General features: G+C 35.2%; 1 protein-coding gene across 1 annotated transcript; it reads left to right on the top strand.

Moving 5' to 3' along the window:
* The first annotated feature begins 7,301 nt into the window (after positions 1–7,301).
* On the top strand, positions 7,302–20,143 carry LOC136820009 (dihydropteridine reductase-like). The gene is made up of 7 exons (XM_067076247.1): positions 7,302–7,426; positions 12,669–12,858; positions 13,183–13,270; positions 15,051–15,103; positions 15,497–15,605; positions 17,525–17,608; positions 19,892–20,143. Exons 1-7 carry the CDS (start codon positions 7,340–7,342, stop codon positions 19,992–19,994), a joined length of 714 nt encoding a protein of 237 aa, XP_066932348.1. The 5' UTR covers positions 7,302–7,339; the 3' UTR covers positions 19,995–20,143.
* The last annotated feature ends 1,948 nt before the right edge of the window (positions 20,144–22,091 follow it).

Genomic DNA, 22,091 nt, shown 5'->3' with positions numbered 1-22,091 from the left:
AATAGAATGGAAGTTGGTAAACATCAAGAAAAATTTTTGACGAAAGCTGAAATACATTCTGTGACGATGACATGATAGATCGCGATTCCATTCGAGAACAAAGATGAAAGGTTATTTCCAATGATAGAGTGTCATCTCGTAACATGATAAAAATAATCCTTTTAATTTTGAATTCATTAAATTAACATTACTGACACGTTTTTTTTCTGAAGCCTTGGGATGTTCTTAACTTTTTGAGTTTTAAGCCTAAAAATGTTCTTAACATGTTCTTATTTTCGCCTTTTTTTGAGTATTTTTGTTTATTTTATATTCTAGAGTCTGCAAAGCCTTAAAATGTTCTTAACATTTTGGCCATCGAAGTCTTTAGATAGTTTGTTCTTATAAAAAACGTGTAGTTTTTATAAAAGTTACAGTACAATGAGTTTAGCAGCACACAGAAACTCCGGTTAAAAACACTACTTTAAGGTCAGTTTACAATATCAGGGGTAATACTTTTGCCGACCGTGAGTACTAGACTCCCATAGACTTTGGGCTTCTGGTTCTGCTCATTCTCTAGCAAAAGAGTTTCTTATTATAGAAAGTATATATTCAGATTACGTGAGGTTGGACTTTTTCAGACTTATTCCAAAATACAATCTATTATGTCGAATGTTTAAATCTCTGGAACATTGGCTATCGGCTTTATTCCCATTTTTCAAAATAATTTTCCGAATAAAAACTGACAACGACTGGACAATGCAAAATTTTCCTCGAATACTTATGGTCTGAATTGCAGAACTACCTCTACATCCTCTATAGATATACTTCCTCTATAAGAAACCTTTTAACCCTCGCGAGCCAGGGCCGATAAACGATTCTGCGACTTAAAGAGGCCAGTACCGTATAATTGGAAGAATCGTTTATATCCCCCGTCAACGCGTCCATCAGAATCATCAATAGCGTAAGGGGGTTAGATAAGCCATGGGGTCGAGGGTGGAAACCTTTTAACTAGAGGATGATCAGAGCCTAGAACACTTAGGGAGCTTGATCCCCGGAAACAAAGACTACAATCATCCAATCATGGTCGAAATATATTGAGATTTTAATGTATTTTAACGTTTTTCAGAATTTAAACTTCGGGCGAGAATTGCTATTTTAGCACTTCCACTTTCTTTCATTGAATAATTCGATTTTAGAGGGGTTTGGTGGCTTCTAGGCTATATTCCAAGCCTTATTCAAGCAATTTTGAGCTTTTAAATCCTGAGATCCTAAAGTCCTTCAGTCTTAAGTCTCATGTTAAAACTCTACTTTCCAATAGTTTAAGGCGCTTAAAAATCATTTGTCGTGTTTAAAATTTCGCCGGCAACTCCCTTTTGTCTCAAATATTTTGTCCATGCATGTAGATTTTTCGTGTGATATGCTATCCTTTTCTCCTTTTTGATTGTTAATTTTTCAATAAAGCTCTGTCTTTTTGCGTTTAAAAAAATCTCTTTTGACGTAAATTAAGTTTTTTCGCAAATACCTCTACGTATATTTTTCATGATAAACCTATACCATGGAATTATCATAAACACCGGAAAAACAACGGGCTGATTTTTGCCAATTTCTCATGTGCAAGCCACAGATATCTGTAAAGCCCGAAGGGCTAGATAGGCAACTTTAAGCTTTCTTCAGCAAAAAAAAAGTGAATATCGGAAAAAATATTATTAATTCGCCTAGCGAAAGTATTACGATAGCCTTTCGCGGCGGCGGTGGCGGGTGTTGGTGTCATCGGAAAAAAAATTAGAAAACGAAAGTACTCGATACGGTGGACAAACTCGCTAAATTTATTTTTTCAAAAAGAAAAATAACAAGACGACTTGAAGTCGAAAATTTCGCCTAGAATTTGAACTGCGTAGGAAAAACAAGAAGTAGAGATTGAAGCCAATTTGAAATCTACTTCACATCGAGGCTTAAAATCGCTAAAAAAAGAGACCAATTTAAGAACAATTGTTGTTTAATTTTTAAGAACTAATAAACAAAGGTAATATCACCGTCTATCAAAAGTTATTGATTTGATTCTTATAAAGTAAATGCTTATAAGAAAAATGAATATGCTCATATTGTGCACCATCCCTTGTTTACTTTGTAGCCCTTTGTAAGGACTAATTACCGAAAGGTATATTCGCCGTCTATAAAGAGTTATTGATTTGATTCTTATAAAGTAAATGCTTATAAGAAAAAAAATGTGCTCATATTGTGTGCCATCGCTTGTTTACTTTGTAAGAAACTGATTACCGAAAGGAATAGCACAGTCTATCAAGAGTTGTTGATTTGATTCTTATAAAGTATATGCTTATAAGAAAAATGAATATGCTCATATTGTGCGCCATCCTCTGTTTACTTTGTAAGAACTAATTACCGAAAGGTATATTACCGTCTATCGAGAGTTATTGATTTGATTCTTATAAAGTAAATGCTTATGAGAAAAATAAATATGCTCATAATTTGCGCAGTCCCTTGTTTACTTTGTAAGAACTAATTACCGAAAGGTATATCACCGTCTATCGAGAGTTATTGATTTGATTCTTATAAAGTAAATGCTTATAAGAAAAATAAAAATGCTGATGTTGTGTGCCATTGCTTGTTTACTTTGAAAGAAGCTAATTACCGAAAGGTATATCACCGTCTATCAAAAGTTATTGATTTGATTATTATAAAGTATATGCTTATAAGAAAAATAAATGAGCTCATATTATGCACCATTCCTTGTTTACTTTGTAAGAACTAATTACCGAAAGGTATATCACCGTCTATCAAGAGTTATTGATTTGATTCTTATAAAGTATATGCTTATAAGAAAAATAAGTAAGCTCATATTGTGCGCCATCCCTTGTTTACTTTGCAAGAACTAATTACCGAAAAGTATATTACCGTCTATCAAGAGTTATTGTTTGATTCTTATAAAGTATATGCTTATAAGAAAAATAAATATGCTCATATTGTGCGCCATCCTTTGTTTACTTTGTAAGAACTAATTACCGAAAAGTATATTACCGTCTATCAAGAGTTATTGATTTGATTCTTATAAAGTAAATGCTTATAAGAAAAATAAAAATGCTGATGTTGTTGCCATTGCTTGTTTACTTTGAAAGAGCTAATTTCCGAAAGGTATATCACCGTCTATCAAAAGTTATTGATTTGATTCTTATAAAGTATGCTTATAAGAAAAATAAATGAGCTCAAAATTATGCGCCATTCCTTGTTTACTTTGTAACAACTAATTACCGAAAGCTATATCACCGTCTATCAAGAGTTATTGATTTGATTCTTATAAAGTATATGCTTATAAGAAAAATAAATATGCTCATATTGTGCGCCATCCTTATAAAGAAAATAAAGAAAAAATCAAAACTGTGGAGCTAAAAACACAAAGATAAATGACGTAATCCAAAGAAAACCCGCGAAAATCGTCCGTGGTTATACGAGCGTGTAATTTGTAAATTAAATTTAGTGAGTTCGTCCACCGTATCAAGCACTTTCGTTTTCTAATTTTTTTTCCGATGACACCGCGAAAGGCTATCGTAATACTTTCGCTATGCGAAATTAATAAATATAAGACGTACAAGTTTGAAACAATTCAAATATCATTAATATTATTTGCTCATCTTCATTGTACTTTAAACAAACAGCTTTATTCTTTTATTTTTTTTCTTCTGAATGTTCTACTTGACATGCGTAAATGAAAAACAGAGAGTGGTTATTATGCGTTCAAAATAAAGAGGATTTGGTTGAAAAGCTTTGGAGTTAGATCGGATATTAGTTCCTACAAAGTAAACAAAGGATTGCATAATATGCGGGAACATTTTATTTATCATATAGGCATCTACCTTATAAGAATCTAATCAATAACTTTTAAAAACACGGTGATATACCTTTCGGTAATTACTCTCGGAGGGGGGGGGGTTGGAAAAAATCTCAAAAGTTAATAAGCGCGGGGGGGGGGTGTAAGTAAAAAATGTCCTGGGTGGAAAAATTTTGAAAAGGTGGCTAATACAGCTGAAATAGGACAAAAGGAGGAACTTTCAAAAAAATTTTCCCAAAAAATTAATAAGCGGGGGTGGTTGGAATAAGAATGTCCTGGTGGACAATTAATTAATTAGCGGGGGGGGATGGCTATTAGGTACCCGAGAGTAGTTCTTACAAAGTAAACAGGGGACAGTGCAGTGACAATATGAGGATGTTTATTTTTCTTATAAGCATTTACTTTACAAAGTAAACGAGGGATGACGCACAATTTGAGCATATTTATTTTTATTATAAGCATTTACTTTATAAAAATCAAATCAATAACTTTTGATAGCTGGGGATATTCTTTTAGGTAATTAGTTCTTACAAGGTAGACAGGGGCGACTACTGGTTGCAGCAGTTTTAATATGGTTCAGCCTCGCTTATTCATTATAAAAAATGACCGTGTCCGAATCATTTCTCATTTCTCACTCGACCTAAACCTTTTTTTTCTAATCCACCTCGTAATTTTCTTAACAGCTTTTTCAGAGCCAGCATTTTAGCATACTTTTTGCAAATATTTGGCGAAATTTTCGACTTCAAGTCGTCTTGTTGCTATTGTTTTCCAAAACCTGCGAAGCTTCTGATTGGTCAATCACTGAAATTCTATTGTAATATCACGTGATCCTTCCAAAGATGAGCTTCACTTTTTAACCAAGGCCGCTTATCTAGCCCTTCGGGCTATACTACTGTATATCATCGGTGCAAGCCTTGTCCGCAGTAATCGCATTATTGTTCACCCTCCTACCACCAATAAATGATTTTCCGTAGCATTTTAATTGCATTTCTCATCAAAATACACTTATCTAATTCCCAAATGAGACTTTAAGTTCTCCTCCGAGATTCAAACTCATCTAGTTAATTACTAATTATACGTCGTTATGACGTTTTATACTTTTAAATTTCGAGAATGATGCAAAAAAATGCTATGTATAAGAAATTGAATATTGACACCAGAAATTTTTAAACTTCAACCTCCAAAAATCCACCGTACCACCGCGTGCCACCAAAAGATTTTCATACCACAGTGGAGCTATGAGACTCACGTCTAATATATGTCAGTCTCAGCTCTTCTCGAAGAAATATTGGAAAGATAATCCCAATTCAAAATTTCGTGTCATTATAAGCATTTTGTCAGATTCTAATCGTCTAATGATGTTTTTCTCATGCCAGATTTCATAAATGGCCCATAAATGTATTCGCTTGGTATTCTAGTATCTATTTTCAAACATTTAGCCAGTAAAAGTACGATCAGAAAAAGTTAGAGAACTTTTTAGAAATAAGTGTATTAATCATTTTTCAAAATCAGAGTCCTTCGAGTGACCATGACAGTTGTCCTTTGCCCTTTGCGGACGACAAAGCCTGTTCATTGATTGTTTTCTGAAACAATAGAAAAACAATACTTCGCTCTCCACCGTTTCATTCGATGTTTATCCAGAGTCTCTATAATAAATCCATGCCTATACTAACTATATAAATAAAATACGTGCAGCCGATCATCAAGACCAGAGCTTGGTCTTGGAGATTATACAGTTATAGCAAAGAGAATATAAAAACATTTGGTGTATAACTCCTTGGTTATAGGAGGTATCTATGGAAGCCGAGAAGGGTCATTTGGCGTTTTCTTTCAAAATCTGTCGAGATTTCTTTCAGTTGTCGGATTCTTTCAAACGTCGCGATTTCTTTCAAACTGTCGAGATTTCTTTTAAACTGTCGAGATTTCTTTTTCTTCGTCGAGCTTTCTTTCAAACTGTCGATTTCTTTCAAACTGTCGAGATTTCATTTCAAACTGTCGAGCTTCCAATAGTGTCGCGTTCCCAAAAGAATCACGATTTCATTTTTTTCCAGAAAAAATGATTCCCTCATCAAAACCGCGGGAACCATAAACTAAACGCAGGACATGGGTATCACCTCCACACGCGGGAAAGAAAAATAGGAAGCCCAATCCAGTCGGAGTTAACTGTAAACTACTCCGAAGATAATGGCTTTATTATCTTTCTTTGAAGTAATTGATAATCCAATTTGTGTAACCGCGACGTTGATGCGACCACCAATTTTCAATTCTCTGGTTATTTACAGATTTACCATAACGGTGAGCATTGATATCGTTATGAATGTGGGACTGGATTGTAGCCACGACACCATTTTCAGTACCACGATCGGTTTTTTACAACCCTTGGAAGCACTTTGAATTCTTTAATTGCATTGCAGAAAAAGTTAGCCGGGATATTTGGGTTGTTATTTGACTTGCAAACTTTGAGCCATATGATCTTTCTGGAAAAACCATCCACACAACCATGAATGGGAAGTCCTTAGGGTTTCAACTTGTCGTAGCCATCTATATGCCACGCGTCATTAGGGCCATCATCCGATTAATAAACACGCCTTCTTAACTTTCTAGCCTTCCTCATTTCGGTGCCCTCAGGATTGATCTCTCTTAAGAGTCTATCATTACAGTGTCTCTAGGAGTTGTTATCCCATACATAGTCCGTAATTTATTCCACATTCCTCGATAGCCAAGTTGGGAACCTGGCCCTTCAATCTCATTACTTATGATTTGCCGAAAGTTGATTGTCGCTGACTTCACCACCACCAGCTTTACTTAGCCCATTATCTCTCAATCTTCTTTTCAATGTGCTTAGACTTATATTCAACGCATGGTTATGAGCCAAAAAACAATAAAATTGATTCGGATTGAAAGCCCCTTCTGAAATAGTACTCAATTATATCCATTTCTGTTTCAAGAGTGTTGACGATAATGTTCCGCTTTTGTTTGCCACAATTGCCACAAAAGATGTCCCTAATTTCATTGCCACATCTATGGCAAAACATCGTTATAAAGAAAAGCTTGGCACGTGGACTTTTCACAAGTGGATAATAATAGGGTGATTCCCCCAGTGTAATGTTCGACGCTTTCTTGGAAGCTCGACAGTTTGAAAGAAATCTCGACAGTTTGAAAGAAATCTCGACAGTTTGAAAGAAATCTCGACAGTTTCGGTTTGAAAAGAAATCTCGACAGTTTGAAAGAATCTCGACAGTTTGAAAAGAAATCTCGACAGTTTGAACGAATTCTCGACAGTTTGAAAGAAATCTCGACAGATTTTGAAAGAAATCACCAGATGACCTTTCTCGGCTTCCATAGGTCTCGCCCGCCTCCCCCCCTCCCGATCTGCTGACCGCGCCCCGCGCGCAAAACGGAGGTCTGGTAACTCAGTCTTCTAAGCAAGAGGAGCTGGTCGGGTCCAGCTGCCATCCTTCCAACTTTAGGCTTGTTGATAGTTGAACCCGACTGTTAACTAATTCCAAATCCAAAATGGCGGCTTCACAGCGTGTTGTGATTTACGGCGGTAGAGGAGCTCTTGGTGCAGCCTGTGTCAAAGCTTTCAAAGCAAAGAATGTGGTAAGCTTTTTTTCTTCGCGTGAGAATCTTTAGGGTACTTTTAAGTTTGCTTAGTAACCTTCATAAACAGTCAGATGATTTCAATCGAACGAAATCAACTTCAAGCAAAGTCAAATCTCTACACCGTCAACTGGCTCTAACTCTTGTCTTGTTTGTCGATCGACTTGTGGGACTATTATTATCTGACAAAACATGGGACGGCAATTCAGCCACCATTTCATAACCTGAGATCAGATTGTGGTTGTTTTCTGCCCACCACGCTGAAGCTCTAAAGGGATGGGTGAAAACATAACAATCTGACGAATATGCAATCTCGAAATCGTAAGGACCGCGTTCGTCTAAAAGGACTAGGAACGACAACAAAGTTTCGTGATTGTGTTTACGAATAGGGCGCCGTATCAGTTTTTGACTTTCTGGCGCACAACAAGATTCTTGTTGTAAAATTTTCCGCGGGAGGACTATTTTCCTCAGATGTATAATTTTCAAGTGCCTTCAGAGGTTTACCGTGCACGTAAGAAAATTATGAACAGCTGTTATCAGGTTACCATTTCACCGAACCTCCAAAGTCATTTGATTTGATTTCTCTTTTGCACCGAGTAAGCTTTTAAATCGAAATATGAAAAAAATCTGGAGTGGAACACACCCGAGTGTCTGTGGTGTGCACTCAACTAAACTAAGAATACATTCGGCTAAAGTTTCAGATGCATCCGGCTGGACTTAGAATCTTTTCAAGTTGAATAGTGACCAAAGGGGGTCTCGAACCGGGAACCTATAGGTTTTCCAATGCCCTATCCCAGACCTGCCAACCTGTGAAAGGCCAAAACCTTGAGACTTTTATTTTTTTCCTCAGAAAACCTTGAGATTCAGGCAAAAACCGTGAGATTTTCGCAAAAACCGTGAGATTTTCGTTTTTGATTTTTTTCTGTTTTAGACAAAAGAGCACTAGGTAAAATATTCTTGCTTGGTTCTCGGATTCCGCCATATTTGTTTACATTGAAAAAAAATTCCGATTCTTTTCTTTCATCAAAAGAAATATAAGGGGGATAAAATCGTAAGCGTGAGAGTCTTGAGAACACAACATCAAATTATCTCCCTAATAATTATAGCATTTCCGCTATTTATGGGGGTTTCCGAAGGCTTATTTATACACGGAAAGTGCCCGCGGGTAAAAACAAGTCTTCTGTAGTCAAAATGGTAGGCTAAGCAGTGAAAATTTTTGACAGGCAGAAAACCTGGAAAAACCGTGAAGTTTTCGAGGGCACTCGTGAGACCTTGAGATTTGGTCGAAAACCGTGAGCCTCACGAGTAAACCGTGAGCATTGGCAGGTCTGCTATCCACTAGGCCAAGCCGGCTGCCAAAAGATCGTTATTTGGGCGGTTAGTGTAAAACGCAGGTTACAGGTCGCAGGTCACAGCTTACAGGTCACAGGTCAACAAAGTGCAGACCGGAAAAAAGAAACTAAGATCATAACATATACATAACATAACATCAATACATAACGCATTAAATTACAAAAAAGTAGTACATGTTATTTAGATATTATAAAATGACAATTGAATAGAATAACAATGTAGTGACACATTCAAAGTAAAAAGTTTGATGTTTTAAGAATTATTAAAGGTACTAACATTTATCATCAACAATCTGTAGGAAAGCTATTTTTCAACTTTTTCAATTGTATGGAGTGTTGTTTATAATTCTATTGGTAGAGATTGTTGTTATATATAATTTCATAAATTCTGCATTCAATCATACTCTTTTATGCTTACTTGTAGTGGGTGGAAGATGCAGGGGCAGTACTCTCAGAGAAAATTCATAAAATGGGGGTCATTATTAACTGATTTTGGGGTGATTTTCCCCAAAAAACCAAGGAAAATGAAGGTTTTGGCACTTTATCAGGGAAATTTTATAAATTGGAGGTCATTACAAAATGCTAATTGGGTGATTTTTACCAAAAAATTGCAAAATTACCACCTACAATTAAGCACAAGAGGGTAATTTTTTCAGAGGTCACCAATGTCTCTTTTTGTATAAAAGTACCATATCATCACGTTAAAGTAATCTTAGTTTTGTTTTGCAAGTTTAAAGTGGTATGAACTCTCTCTTCTTATGACATGACGAAACCAAAAATATTTCCTCACATCACATCATCTTGAATCATGCATGAAGGTTCACCTTTCCAGAAATTTCATTCTTCAGTCAAATCCAATCAAATTGCTAAAATGTTGTTCCCTAGCTGAACCTTTCTTCCAGTCTCTGTTATAAAACAAATTTTGTTTTGTTTTTCTATAATAGTTTTCAAAAATAAAGCTAGTTAGCTTTTTTTCCATGTGAAATTCATCAATGTCCAAGGATGGGAGAAGAATCTCTTGAAACATAGCCATGTGAAATTCATCAATGTCCATCCAATGATGGGAGAGGAATCTCTCGAAACGTAGCCAATCGCAAATCTCGTGATCCATATATAGCTACAATCAGTGACGAAAAACTTGGCACAAAAAGGAAACCCACCGGGGTGTTTTGAAACCACAATCGATTTGCAAGTGCTCTAAAGTAGGTTCGAAGGGTAGAGTTTTAACTCTGAGTTTTAACGCTAGACTTAAGACTTAGGACCTTAGGATCTGAGGATTCAAAAGTTCAAAAATGGTCCAGTAGGACTTGAAATATAGCCTAGAAACCAATAAATCCCTCCCAGATCGAAATAATCGTTGAAATCAAGTTGAGGGCCCGAAATTGACATTCTCGCTCGAACTTCAATTTTCGAAAAATGGTAAATTAGCGAAAAGTGCCAATATGTTATGGCACTGATTGTAGGTTAAGGTAGATTTTTTCCCAGTAATATTCCCGATGTCCGATGATGGGAGAAGAGTCAAACGTAAATCTCGTGATTATATTCAAGGCACAATAAACTTCCACCAAATATTCACAATTAAGTCCTTTCCCATAAAAAATTCCAAACTTCATTTATCAAGCAAAATTTATTTAAGTTTTGTTTTTGTTGGTATGAATGATTCTCCTCTCAAGATAAACCAAAACAAAAATGTTTCCTCAGAATGAAAGTCGTCTTTTCTTTTTCTTTTGTCACTCTTCACCACATCAAACAAAAGCAGATGAAAATTCCATCACACAGAGTCTCTGTCAAAATCATCATACATTGATTGATATTGTTGTGTGATTCTCTCAAATTTACCAAAAATGAACCAAAAATGTCCTCAAAAAGATAAGTAATTGCCTGATTATTAATACTTTTCAGGACTTCAATTCCTTTCTTTAAAACACTGCATTGAACTCTTGCAAAGAAGTGAGGTCCTTTGCCGTATGAATGGCTACCCTTCAAATCATTTCAATATTTTGCCGGCGACAACATGCGACTGAATGTTATTTTTGTAGGAAAATCTTTTACGCTCAAAAGAAATTTCCTTGAACCACCTCAAATTTGCCATTTCACTGGATGAATTTTCTGAACCAGGTTCAAAATTAAAGATTTCCTAGCACAGAAGCAGCTAGATATGTAATCCCGCAAAAAAAAATCATAACAAAGATTTTTTACAGCGCGGGAAAGCTAGCTACGCCGTACACACATAACCTAAAGATTTTTTAGCGCGGAAAAAGCTAAGTTTGTTGCGCACACCACGGAAACGCACGCCACATGCATACAACCCCTGGTAAAATAATATCGAGATATGACCAAGAAGAAAAATCAGTTCCGATCAGAAAACTAGATTTCACTTGAAGAAAGGGTCTTTGTATTTTTTATTTACTAAAAGGGTTGGGGTGGTTCAGCTGAACCATTTGAACCCCCTCAGATCTGCCGCTGGAGAGCTACCTGAATCAAGCTCAAGATCCCAAGACAATCAATTAAAACTTGAAAACTTAAAATGAGACAAAATAACCGATTGCGAATGTGCAGCAGCCAAATATCAACCAACCAAATTTTGTCATTCAATTCCCGAGACAGCAATTCGATTTTTAAGGCCTTGTTTATACGCTAAAGTAAAAATAATTCTGCACATGTAAATAGGTCATTGTTTGAGGTCCGGCAAAATTTCCGGGAAATAGCCTATCCGGCGGTGCGCCGATCTAGGTGGGTTCCGCCTCCCCCATAGATCTTTTTCTTGGGAAGTTGATCTTCAAATTAGTTTTCAAGGTTGGCTTGGCTCAAATTTTAGGCAATTTCTCAAAGTTTTTGAAAATGTTAATTTCATTAAAAAGCGCCGGGTTACTTTTTCATGAATCCCTTTAGAAGTTTTGCGGCGTATTTTCTTGCTTGAGAGTATAGTAAACGATATAGTGCTTTCACAGCATTAATTTTTGATAAGCATTTTGGCAGGACCTTAGTGTGACTAACTGTTAAATGACAATTTTTGACAAAAATATTGACAGAATTACAAAATATCATGTCTTACAAGAGAAAAACACCAAAAATATTTAGCATACCGAATGTGATGATAACAATATGGCTGGATATAAAATTACATCAATCAGAAGCTCGTGAGTTCTCTGAGAAGGTAGTTTTAGAGCCATGTGTTTTATTATATGTAACCATCATATAACATTACAAACATTACAATATGTAATATACCTGTTATACGTATAATATGGTTTCAAATATTTTCTGGTCTGCGTTATACACGGGGCAAACTGTTATGTTTTTGATAATTCTTTGTGTTTTCCAAAAATTTTCCTCTGCAATGACATTGAGTCAACCTGTCATCACTGACCTGTGACCTGTGACCTGTGACCTGCGTTTTACACTAACTGCTCGAATTGGTTAAGAGCTTTAAAATCATTTTAGAAATTTGCTAAATTTCAGCTAAAGAGCAGTTAATGCAGGCATTTGGTCTCTTAAATGATGGACAGAAGACTAGAGTCTTCTTCTGACTGAACTTATCTTCCTGATGATTTTGATGACACTGAGTCCAAGTAGACTAGAGTATCACCTCTGAAATCTTTCACTTTCGTTTTCAAAGATTATATATGGAAAAACCAAAACAAGAAAACATATTCCAAAAAAAAATCATGGACGTCTATTATTCTCCAAAAAAGGACTGGATCTATTGACATGGATTCGCTACCTGCTTGAGCAAAGCCAAAAGCTGAAATTAAAATTACGCCGATTGCTTATCAGTGCCATCCAGTCTATCAAAAAGCTATAAAGTGATCCCGGGCGAGATGACCGTTACTGTTCAAAACACCAGTTTGTATTCATAAAATTATCACACAATTTTCAACTATTTTCAGTGGGTTTGTTGTATTGATCTTGGGCCAAATGAAGAAGCTGATGCCAACGTTGTTGTAACAGAACTAAAGGATTGGGAAGCACAACACTCACAAGTTCAAGAACGCATTGCTGAAGTATTGGGCAATGAAAAAGTAGATGGTATTTTTTGCATTGCTGGTGGTTGGGCTGGTGGAAATGCCGCCAACAAAGGTTGAAATTTGATTATATTTTTAAAAGGCAAAAATGAAACTCTGATTTGAAACATAGATATTGTTTCAACTCTTTATTTTAGTAACGCTCTATTAACTTATCGAGCACTCTACGAGGAGAAGATAAAAACCCTCTACAATATTTCTAAAAGTCAAAGATCTTTCTTGACATTGAAATTTTCTACTTTAAATACCATCACATTAAGGAAAGTGAAGAAATGGCTAACATATGATTAGTTTCTCCCTGCCACGTTCGCATTTCAATTTAAGTAACTAGGTACATCAGTCACTTCCCTTGATGAACGTTTCTCGTCTTTTTTCTCAGCTTTTATAAAGAATTCAAGCTTAATGTGGATGCAAAGTGTATGGTCTTCAACTATCTCCGCCAGCTTAGCTTCCAATCATCTTAAAGAGTAAGCTGGCTGTCCATTCAGTCCATTATAAAAAATAAGCTCATCGCAAATACTCTAGGGGCTGAGTTAGGTCCCGTATGCGGATCGGCGTATAGTCATTTTTTCTTTTGATCATGAAAGTATAGTCCTTGAAGAGTCAGAAAACGTGTGTGGCGTTATTTAGATCAGGCTCAAATTTCCATAATGGCGGATTTTAGATTTTCAACCCTTTTTAGCCCTCCTGTTGAAAATATTTTTTTTTTGACTTTTAAACATAGACATATTATATACCAATCGATCACAAAATTTTATGTTGATTAAGAAAAAGGTAAGAATCATGGTCTGAAAATTTCGTCATCTGGAGATATGAAGCACTTTCGATTTCGATTTTTTGAAATGACTGCTTTTGGTACCAGATTTGCGTGGCTGTAACATTTGATTGGCTTACTTAATTTACTTGAAATTTTTGGAGGGTCTTGCCTACCGTTCTAATAATAAAATTCAGGAATATTTTTTTTTCTACATGAATTTCAAAATCCATAATGGCGGATTCAAAATTTTCTTTTGTCACATGGGCTCTTAGGCTCTGCTAGCCAAAGAAAAATATTTTTTTGAGCTTAAAACCCTGCATATTATATACCGATCGATCAGAATTTATATGCTGATTAAGAAAAAGGTCAGAACCATGGTTTGAAATTTTTGCTATCTCAAGCTATGAAGCACTTTCGTTTTCAAAACTTAGAAAACGTAAGTACTCCGTATCTCTTGATAACGAAATTTTCAGACCATGGTTCTGACCTTTTTCTTAATCAGCATAAAATTTCTGATCGATTGGTATATAATATGCAGGGTTTTAAGCTCAAAAATATTTTTCTCAGCCTAGCAGAGCCTAAGAGCCCATGTGACGAAAGAAAATTTTGATTCCGCCATTATGGATTTCAAAATTCTTGTTGTAGAAAAAAAACTTTTCCTGAATTTTATTATTAGAACGGTAGGCAAGACCCTCCGAAAATTTCAAGTAAATTAAGTAAGCCAATCAAATGTTACAGCCACGCAAATCTGGAACCAATAGTAGTCATTTCAAAAAATCGAAATCGAAAGTCGAAAGTGCTTTATATCTCCAGATAACGAAATTTTTCAGACCATGATTCTTACCTTTTTCTTAATCAACATAAAATTTTGTGATCGATTGGTATATAATATGTCTATGTTTAAAGTCAAAAAAAAAATTATTTTCCAAGCAAGAGGGCTAAAAAGGGTTGAAAGTCTAAATCCGCCATTATGGAATTTGAGCCTGATCCAAATAACGCCACACACGTTTTCTGACTCTTCAAGGACTATACTTTCATGATCAAAAGAAAAAAAAATGACTATACGCCGATCCGCATACGGGACCTAACTCAGCCCCTAGAGTAAAATACCTGTTGGTAAAATATAAATCCAGACATAGCAATAGATTTATTTTTTGCGACAAAAAAATTTGCCACAAACTTATTTTACATGTGCACAACTGGGTGTTTTACAAACCAATAATTTTTTAATTTTTTTAAATTTATGATTGCAAACATGGCGTTTTAATTCTAGATTTAGAACACCATGGATTGCAATCATTGGACCAAATTTTCTTGTAAGATGTGTAAAACCAATGTTGATAGAACTGAACTACGTTGTCAACAAATCCATGTACAAATTATTTTCAAAAAGCCTCAATTTTGATTGTTGTTATGATTTATGTACAGTCGTTAGGTAAGATATGAGATGGAAACTTGTTTTATATTGATTTCAATTGTTTTTTGTCTAGGAATGGCGTGTTACAACTTACAGGTGCCGTCCCTGCACTAGAAGGAACTCCAGGTATAATATAATAGGAATTTTCTTTTTTGTCTCCTTTAATAAAAATTTTACAGATCCGTTTCAATTGTCAAAGTATCACACTCGAAATATTTGAGGGGTTGTGTGGCGTGCATGCCTTTGACTGAAATTTTGCACACTTGTTCCTTTGGTAAATATATGTGGGTGTTTTTCATATTTTTTTCAAAAAGTCCAATTTTTGGGGTCTAAGGGTCAGTTAATCTTTTTTATATCAAGTGCATCTTTGGCTAAAATTTGCAATGAGGCCTTTCCTTTGGATAGATTTAAAAGATGCTGAAGTTTAACCAGTGGGTTAGCACACTCGACGGTATTTTAAAACCAAGATCCATTTCTTTATTGAACTATTATTAATATTATTTCTTTATTCTAAATTAGGAATGATCGGCTATGGTATGGCGAAAGCAGCAGTCCATCAATTGGTCAAAAGTCTGGGATGTCCGAAAAGTGGCCTACCTGAAAGTGCTACAGTAACTGCCATTCTACCGTAAGTTTCAAACTTCCCACTAAATGGACTACATATGTCCCCAGCGGTTTGTGTGAAATGCTTTTTCACTTACGTGAATGCGTGAAAATAAAATAAAATGCTGCGTGAATGCATGGATTGGAGAACTTTGCGTGAACAGATGAAATCAACATCAAAATATTCGAAAAAAGAATCGAATGGTCATTAAAAAAATAATTAAAAAAACTTTTCTTTTTGTAAGCATTACCAAGCTCGAATTTCTAAAGCCCGATGTCCACTTTCGTGCGAAGAGTGCGAAAGATTTTTCTTAACCGTTTTTGCCTGAAGAAAAGATTACGTCATAAAAAAGTTTCGCGCAAACAAAAAAAAAGTTGAAGGAAGTTCAACTTTTTTTAAACGTTACGTCAATTTTGACCAATGGAATTGCTTCATTTTTCAATCAACCAATGACGTTACAAATACCGTGAAAAGTTTCGCGCGCTTCGTGCGAAAGTGGACACCGGCCTTAAGTGTTACTTTTAAAGATACAGTAGACTCACTAATTCGAACTCGAACGGGCAATCTTATATTGTGCATGTAAAAATACGAGACCGATTTTACAAAAGGGGTAGGCGAGAGATTCTATTTTGTACAATTTTATCCCGAATTTTAATCTCAGAAATCCCTATTTTTCTCTCAATACACTCAGATGACAATTCGAATCATTTTCGAATGTTTCTGAATGTTTTGATGTTGATTTCGCCAAAACACAGGAAGTGAAAAAAAAATAAAACAAAGAAAAAAGGCAGGAGAGAAAAGTTGACGAAAAAAACCGAGCTGGGAAAATATATCACATATTGTACTCGGTACCGTGCGATAACTATTACTTTTTACAAAACCTCCCAAGTCTTAAACCCCGATATTTTCTTAAGTAAGATTTAGTATAAATATAAAATATGATATAAAATAACAGTTAGAATAAGTTAGAGTTCTTAAAATCCTAGAAGGGGTATGTGTATTTGTTTTATTGAAAACGTGCCTCGTTGAATTAAGGGGATGCTGTAACCAGATGGTTTGTGATATTTGACCAGAAGATTGTTATTTAAAAATAAATTTTCAAAAAAACAATGAACATATAGTTAAAACTCTACCCTTCCAACCTAATTTAGAGCGCTTCCAAATCGTTTGTGGTTGTAAGATTTCGTGGGGATTTCCCTTTTTTTTCCTCAAATATTATGACTTTGATTGTCTCTTTCGAGAAAGGAAGAGTTCTTTTTGTTCTAAAAATATCTTACGCCAATTTTTTTGATTAATTTTCCTATTTGACAATCAGGGTCAAATTTTTTTTGAAATACATGCAGAGAAATCCAAAATCAATCCTTTAATCAACTTTAAAAGTTTTCTGAATCAAATTTTTCTAATTTTCAAGCCTATTTTAAAAATGACATTATCACCTCGTAAAACGAGTGTCCTAAAATTGGACTTTTCCCTTGATATGAAAGCAGAAGCAGGTGACATATCGGATGAGATGAGCTGTATAAATCTCTTACCCCGAATATTTTTAAAGAACAATTCATGATATACACCACTGCAATGACTTCACGAAATTATGCAACTTTTCTGTTTTTGTTCCACCCAATACGTCACTTTTTCTATTGTTTAAATGACGTATTGGGTGGAAAATTTTAAAAGTTCTCAGAAGACTGTCCAGTGGTGTATATCATGAATAAGGCTCAAAGATGCAAAAAAGGACAGGTCTGCCTATTGTTATATTATACTGATATAAGCAAAAAACATTTTCTTTTCCTTTTTCTGACCAATCTTGCTCCACATATGTGTCAATCCAATGTGAAAAAGCTTGTAAATTAAAATTGATGAATAGGCAGACGATATCACTCTTATTTAAAAACAAAGCCTTTAAAACACTTATTGATTTTCTCTCTTTTCTTGTTATTATACAGAGTGACGTTGGACACACCAATGAATCGAAAATTCATGCCAGACGCCGATCAAACCACGTGGACGTCTTTGGAATTTGTTGCCGAGTAAGTTTCTATACATATAAAAACACTTGAGTGAATGTTCAGACGTTACGGTTTTGTATCGCTCCAAAACGAAACGGCTCCGAAAGCGAGATGTTTTTGCACTTGTATTTGACGGTAAAGTGAGTGAAGCGATTTGGAATAACCCGCAGTTTGACCTGCAAAATCTAGGACGGTAAAAGTGCTGATTTACCGTCGTCCTCGGTCAGTCAGGATGTAGACAACAGGGTTCAAAGTTCTTCCGTCTCAGACGGATTTTCGTCTCACAGAAGTTTAAAAAAGCGAATTTTGTCTCAAGTTATGTAAAAACCAGCCGAATTTGAAGAATCTGGCCAAGGTTGGAGTGTTGTCAAACCCCATTTCCGTCTGACAGGAGTATCTCTGCTTTGACCACTGAGACAAATAAGAACCAAATTGTCCCTGTTGCAGAAAAACACACATACATAAACTCGATAATAACTTCCTATCTGTAACAAAAATTATACCGAAGCGATGCTAAACCGTAACGTCTGAACATGGTCTGTTTGTTTGAGTCATCCTTTCCCAACTGGATGGGGGCTCTCGTCCAGATGGGCCCGTCCTTGTTTGTTTTGACCCTTCCGATCGGATTGAAAATCCATCTGATTCCCATCTAATCATCTATCAAAGTAGCAGGACGATCAGACGGTTTTCTGATGACAAAGAACTTACTCTTGTCTTAGACGACCGTCTGGAACCCATCTGATGTGTTTACTTTGAAACTTGGTTGTCTGAAACCAACCTTAAATTTTATATCACTTCGCAATTATTTCTCAATAATGAAGCTGCTTTATCTAAATTACATTCGATCCCGCGCGGGCGTTTTTAAAGTTGGTCAAATGATTAGCAGAATCTGCTGACATGGCAAAAATGAATTGTTGTCTTGTCATCCCAGTCCAAAATTTTAACACAAAATGTTGATTGGTAAGAAGATAAGTGAGGCAGAAGGCAAAAGCAATCTGAAAATCTTTGGACGATCGACCTGACCTGTTTGTTTTGGAAAATTGAGTGAGAGTTTGAAAAAGGAGTTTTTGTTAAGATTTAAAGGGGCAATTCCCCACCACATCACGCAGTTTGTTTTTGTTTTCATTTGCCTTAGTTATTCAGACAAAATCGCACGGATTTGCCTTGGTGTTACGCGCATGTTTTTGAGTAATCTAGACACGAATAATTGAGCTACCTTCAGATCAAAATACAAGATGGACGAAAACTCACTCTTTGTGTTTTCAAAATTATTCTGTTCTTTGTTTTTAAACCCATTTTTTTCCTATAAATCAAATCATATTAATTGCTACTGCCAAGGGAAATTTTGAAATTTTGATAATGTGAGAAAATTAGGAGTAATTATAGAAATCTTATATGAAGTCTTCAGTTGAAACTTTTCCCGTCAAAGGTCACGTGGCGTGATTCTTTATCTCGATCACTCCATCTCGAACGGAAATTCCCCTATGCACCCTAAAAGTAATCGAGTTTCAGAAAGTCAATAACAAACCAGTTACCTGTTATCAGATAGAATAATATCTTTGGCTGCGTCATCGTCTATTCAGATTCTTTTTTTTAAAAGTGATTATTGGTCGTAAAAACAGTTTCTCAAAATCTGAAGCCGTGGGTAAGGATCCATATGTTGTTAGTTTTAAAAAATGATGACTTTCTGAAAACCTTTAAGATTTTAGGAATGACAAAAGGAATATTTTACATATTTGTTTTTGAAGAATATTTTTCAGGCTGGTTCCAATTTCATCTTTTCTAACATTAACTTAAAGTCAATTTCAGCAATTTTGACATTGACACAAATCAAAAGCATGTTGCTTTATAAACGATTTTGTACATTCGCAAGGCACGTGTTACAATGTGAAGTTTTTCGTCTTTTACTTTTTTCAAACTTTTAAGCTCTTTAAGCTAAATATTCAGGCGACCTTCCAGCGCAGCTGGAAGCTTATTGCTTATTTTTATAAGAACATCCAAAATTATTTTAGCCTTCGGATGTTCTCAACTTTTTGAGTTTTAAGCTTAAAAATGTTCTTAACATTTTCTTATTTTGACCATTTTGTGAGTATTTTTGTCCATTTTCCTAAGAAAAAGGATGTTTTTGAGTCTACAAAGCCTTAAAATGTTCTTAACTTGTTCTTAACATTTTGGCCATCGAAGCCTTATGTTCTTATATAGTTTGTTCTTATAAAAAACTTGTACCGCTGTTAGCTATTACAGTGGCTAGTTGATTTTGATCTATTCCTAATATCTTTCCCTTTACACCTTTTCTACTTGCAGTATGTTTTACAAATGGTGTCAAGGTGAAGAACGACCTGCACGTGGAAGTCTTTTGAAACTTCTCACTAAAGATGGTAACACAAGTATCGAACCTGTCCAATAGAGAAAGCCCCAAACCAAAAACGAGAAAGTCTTCGTCATTTTCATTGTTGTCGTGTAGCAATGACTTCAATATTTGACAATTAGAATGTTGTTTTTTTATTTATCTTTTTAGGTAACTCTTTTTATTAGAATAATTTCTTTTTTAATGTACTCTTAGGTGCCAAATAAACGGGCCTCCCGCTTGTTAATTTTTCGAAAATTTTCCAACCCCCCGGACCTTATAAGGACCCCCCCCCCGTTTATTAATTATTGAGAATATTTTCAGCTGTCAAAGAGAAGGCCCCTTATTTTGCTCTTAATAGCCTGATTTTAGCCTATTTACCTTATTTTTGGGGTTTCAGAAGTACAATTTTCCAACCCCCAACCCCCCGGCAATTAGGTCCCCCCGTTTATCAAAATTTCAAAAATTTTCCAACCCCCCCACCCCCCCCCCCGTTTATTCGAACCTCCCCCCCGTTTATTTGGCACCTAAGAGTAATAGAATTTAGAGTCATTTTTTAAAGAAAATTCATTCAAAATTGCATTTCTTTTATACTTCGAAAGTTTTTCCTCCCCCAAATTGTTCCTTCATTTGGAAATATTTCCCAGCAGTCAAACTTGACCAACATTTTGATAATGAAATCACTCAAGATTTAGGACTATCTAGGCAGTCTAAAGCTAACATAATATAAACATTAACCCTATTCTGACTAAAGGGGATGTTTCTGTTTGGTAGTGAAACTAATGGTCAGAATAACTCCTGAAATAAAAGAGCTCTAGACATGAAATTTTCTAAATGAAATTCCCAACCTGTATTTACCTTTAAAATTAAAATAATTTTTGACACCTAAAAATTTTCACATCTTGCGCATCTCAAAATTGGTTTTTAATAATTTTTGCATACCACCACAACCCATTTTAGAGAATTGGTATTTTGGTACCGATGTACTAAAATTTTTAAGGACATTTAGACACTGATACCACCGAATTCTGGTCTTTTCAGGACAAAGTTTTGTCTGTTCGGGACCCTTTTTCTCAAGAGTTCTGATTTTTGCAACTTAAAACTTTGAATTTTTTTAAAAAATCACAAAAAGTTTGAAATAATTTGAAAAATTCTGAGTATACCACCACCACCACGCACTAAACATCATGATGTCCTAGATTTTAGTACTGCCCTGGCTATTTACAAGTACAAAGGAATTTTTCGGTTTTTGCTCACTTTGGGTATGATGAGTGACGTGATCAAAAAGATTTTTTGTCTAAAGTTACCTTATATTATAATGACAAGGATCTTGTGTACCAAATTTCATGGTGTCAAATTTCATTACCACCGCCACCATGGGGTGGTACAGGAACCCCCCCCCCCTTAGTTCCGAACCGTCCTTTAAAGCCTAGTATGAATAGAGTTATTAAGCCCTAATAATACACTCTTCTCGAGATGCATAAATTTATTGTTGTCCTCGTTTTCAAACAGATTTCATTGCTATAAAATTACATATTCACAATGATAATTGTGTTGTTTACACCACATGAGACATTTTGAATTCCAAGTACTTTTGTTTTATAGTTAATGTTTGCCTTTGGGAATTTAAATTGGTTTAAATGTATAATTTCATAGCAATGAAATCTGTTTGAAAACGAGGACAACAATAAATTTATGCATCTTGAGAAGAGTGTATTTAACACTTTATTATGATCTTTTGAAAGTACATGAAAGTAACTAAACAACTCATAATGAAGCGAAATGCCTCACTTTAGACTTTCTTTCCCACCTGCTGCACGGGGGCTGCACGGTCCGACGAAAAAAGTATGAGAAGTTTTGATGGCCATAATAATGTGAATTTTTTGAAGAAAATTTTTTGGTTGTATGTAATGAGAAGATAAAAAGAATACTTAAAATTTGATATATAAGGTGAGGCCAAGTTAATTTATTTTTCGACTTGCTTTTTCCTTTTTCCGAAATTGAAAAGAATAATGAAATTGAATTTGCCAAGTTATAATATGGGTAGATCTTTTTTGTGGATGTTTTTAGCTAAATACGTTGATTTAAAATATCGTATCACAGTATGGAAATAAATGACACGAAAGTCACTCATCGATAAAGCAATTTGTATTTATA

The sequence above is a fragment of the Clytia hemisphaerica genome, unplaced genomic scaffold (assembly GCF_902728285.1).
Source record: "Clytia hemisphaerica strain Z4C2 unplaced genomic scaffold, Clytia hemisphaerica genome assembly, whole genome shotgun sequence".
Classification (NCBI taxonomy): domain Eukaryota; kingdom Metazoa; phylum Cnidaria; class Hydrozoa; order Leptothecata; family Clytiidae; genus Clytia; species Clytia hemisphaerica.
Note: the sequence above shows the minus strand (reverse complement) of the source record. Positions and strands in the feature narration are given on the sequence as shown.

Bases quoted from the DNA above. Each gene is read 5' to 3' on its own strand.
- LOC136820009 (XM_067076247.1), top strand. From the start codon at position 7,340: ATGGCGGCTTCACAGCGTGTTGTGATTTACGGCGGTAGAGGAGCTCTT. The intron at 15,104-15,496 runs GTATAATATAAT...ATTCTAAATTAG, and splicing joins TGCACTAGAAGGAACTCCAG to GAATGATCGGCTATGGTATG. The intron at 15,606-17,524 runs GTAAGTTTCAAA...GTTATTATACAG, and splicing joins ACAGTAACTGCCATTCTACC to AGTGACGTTGGACACACCAA.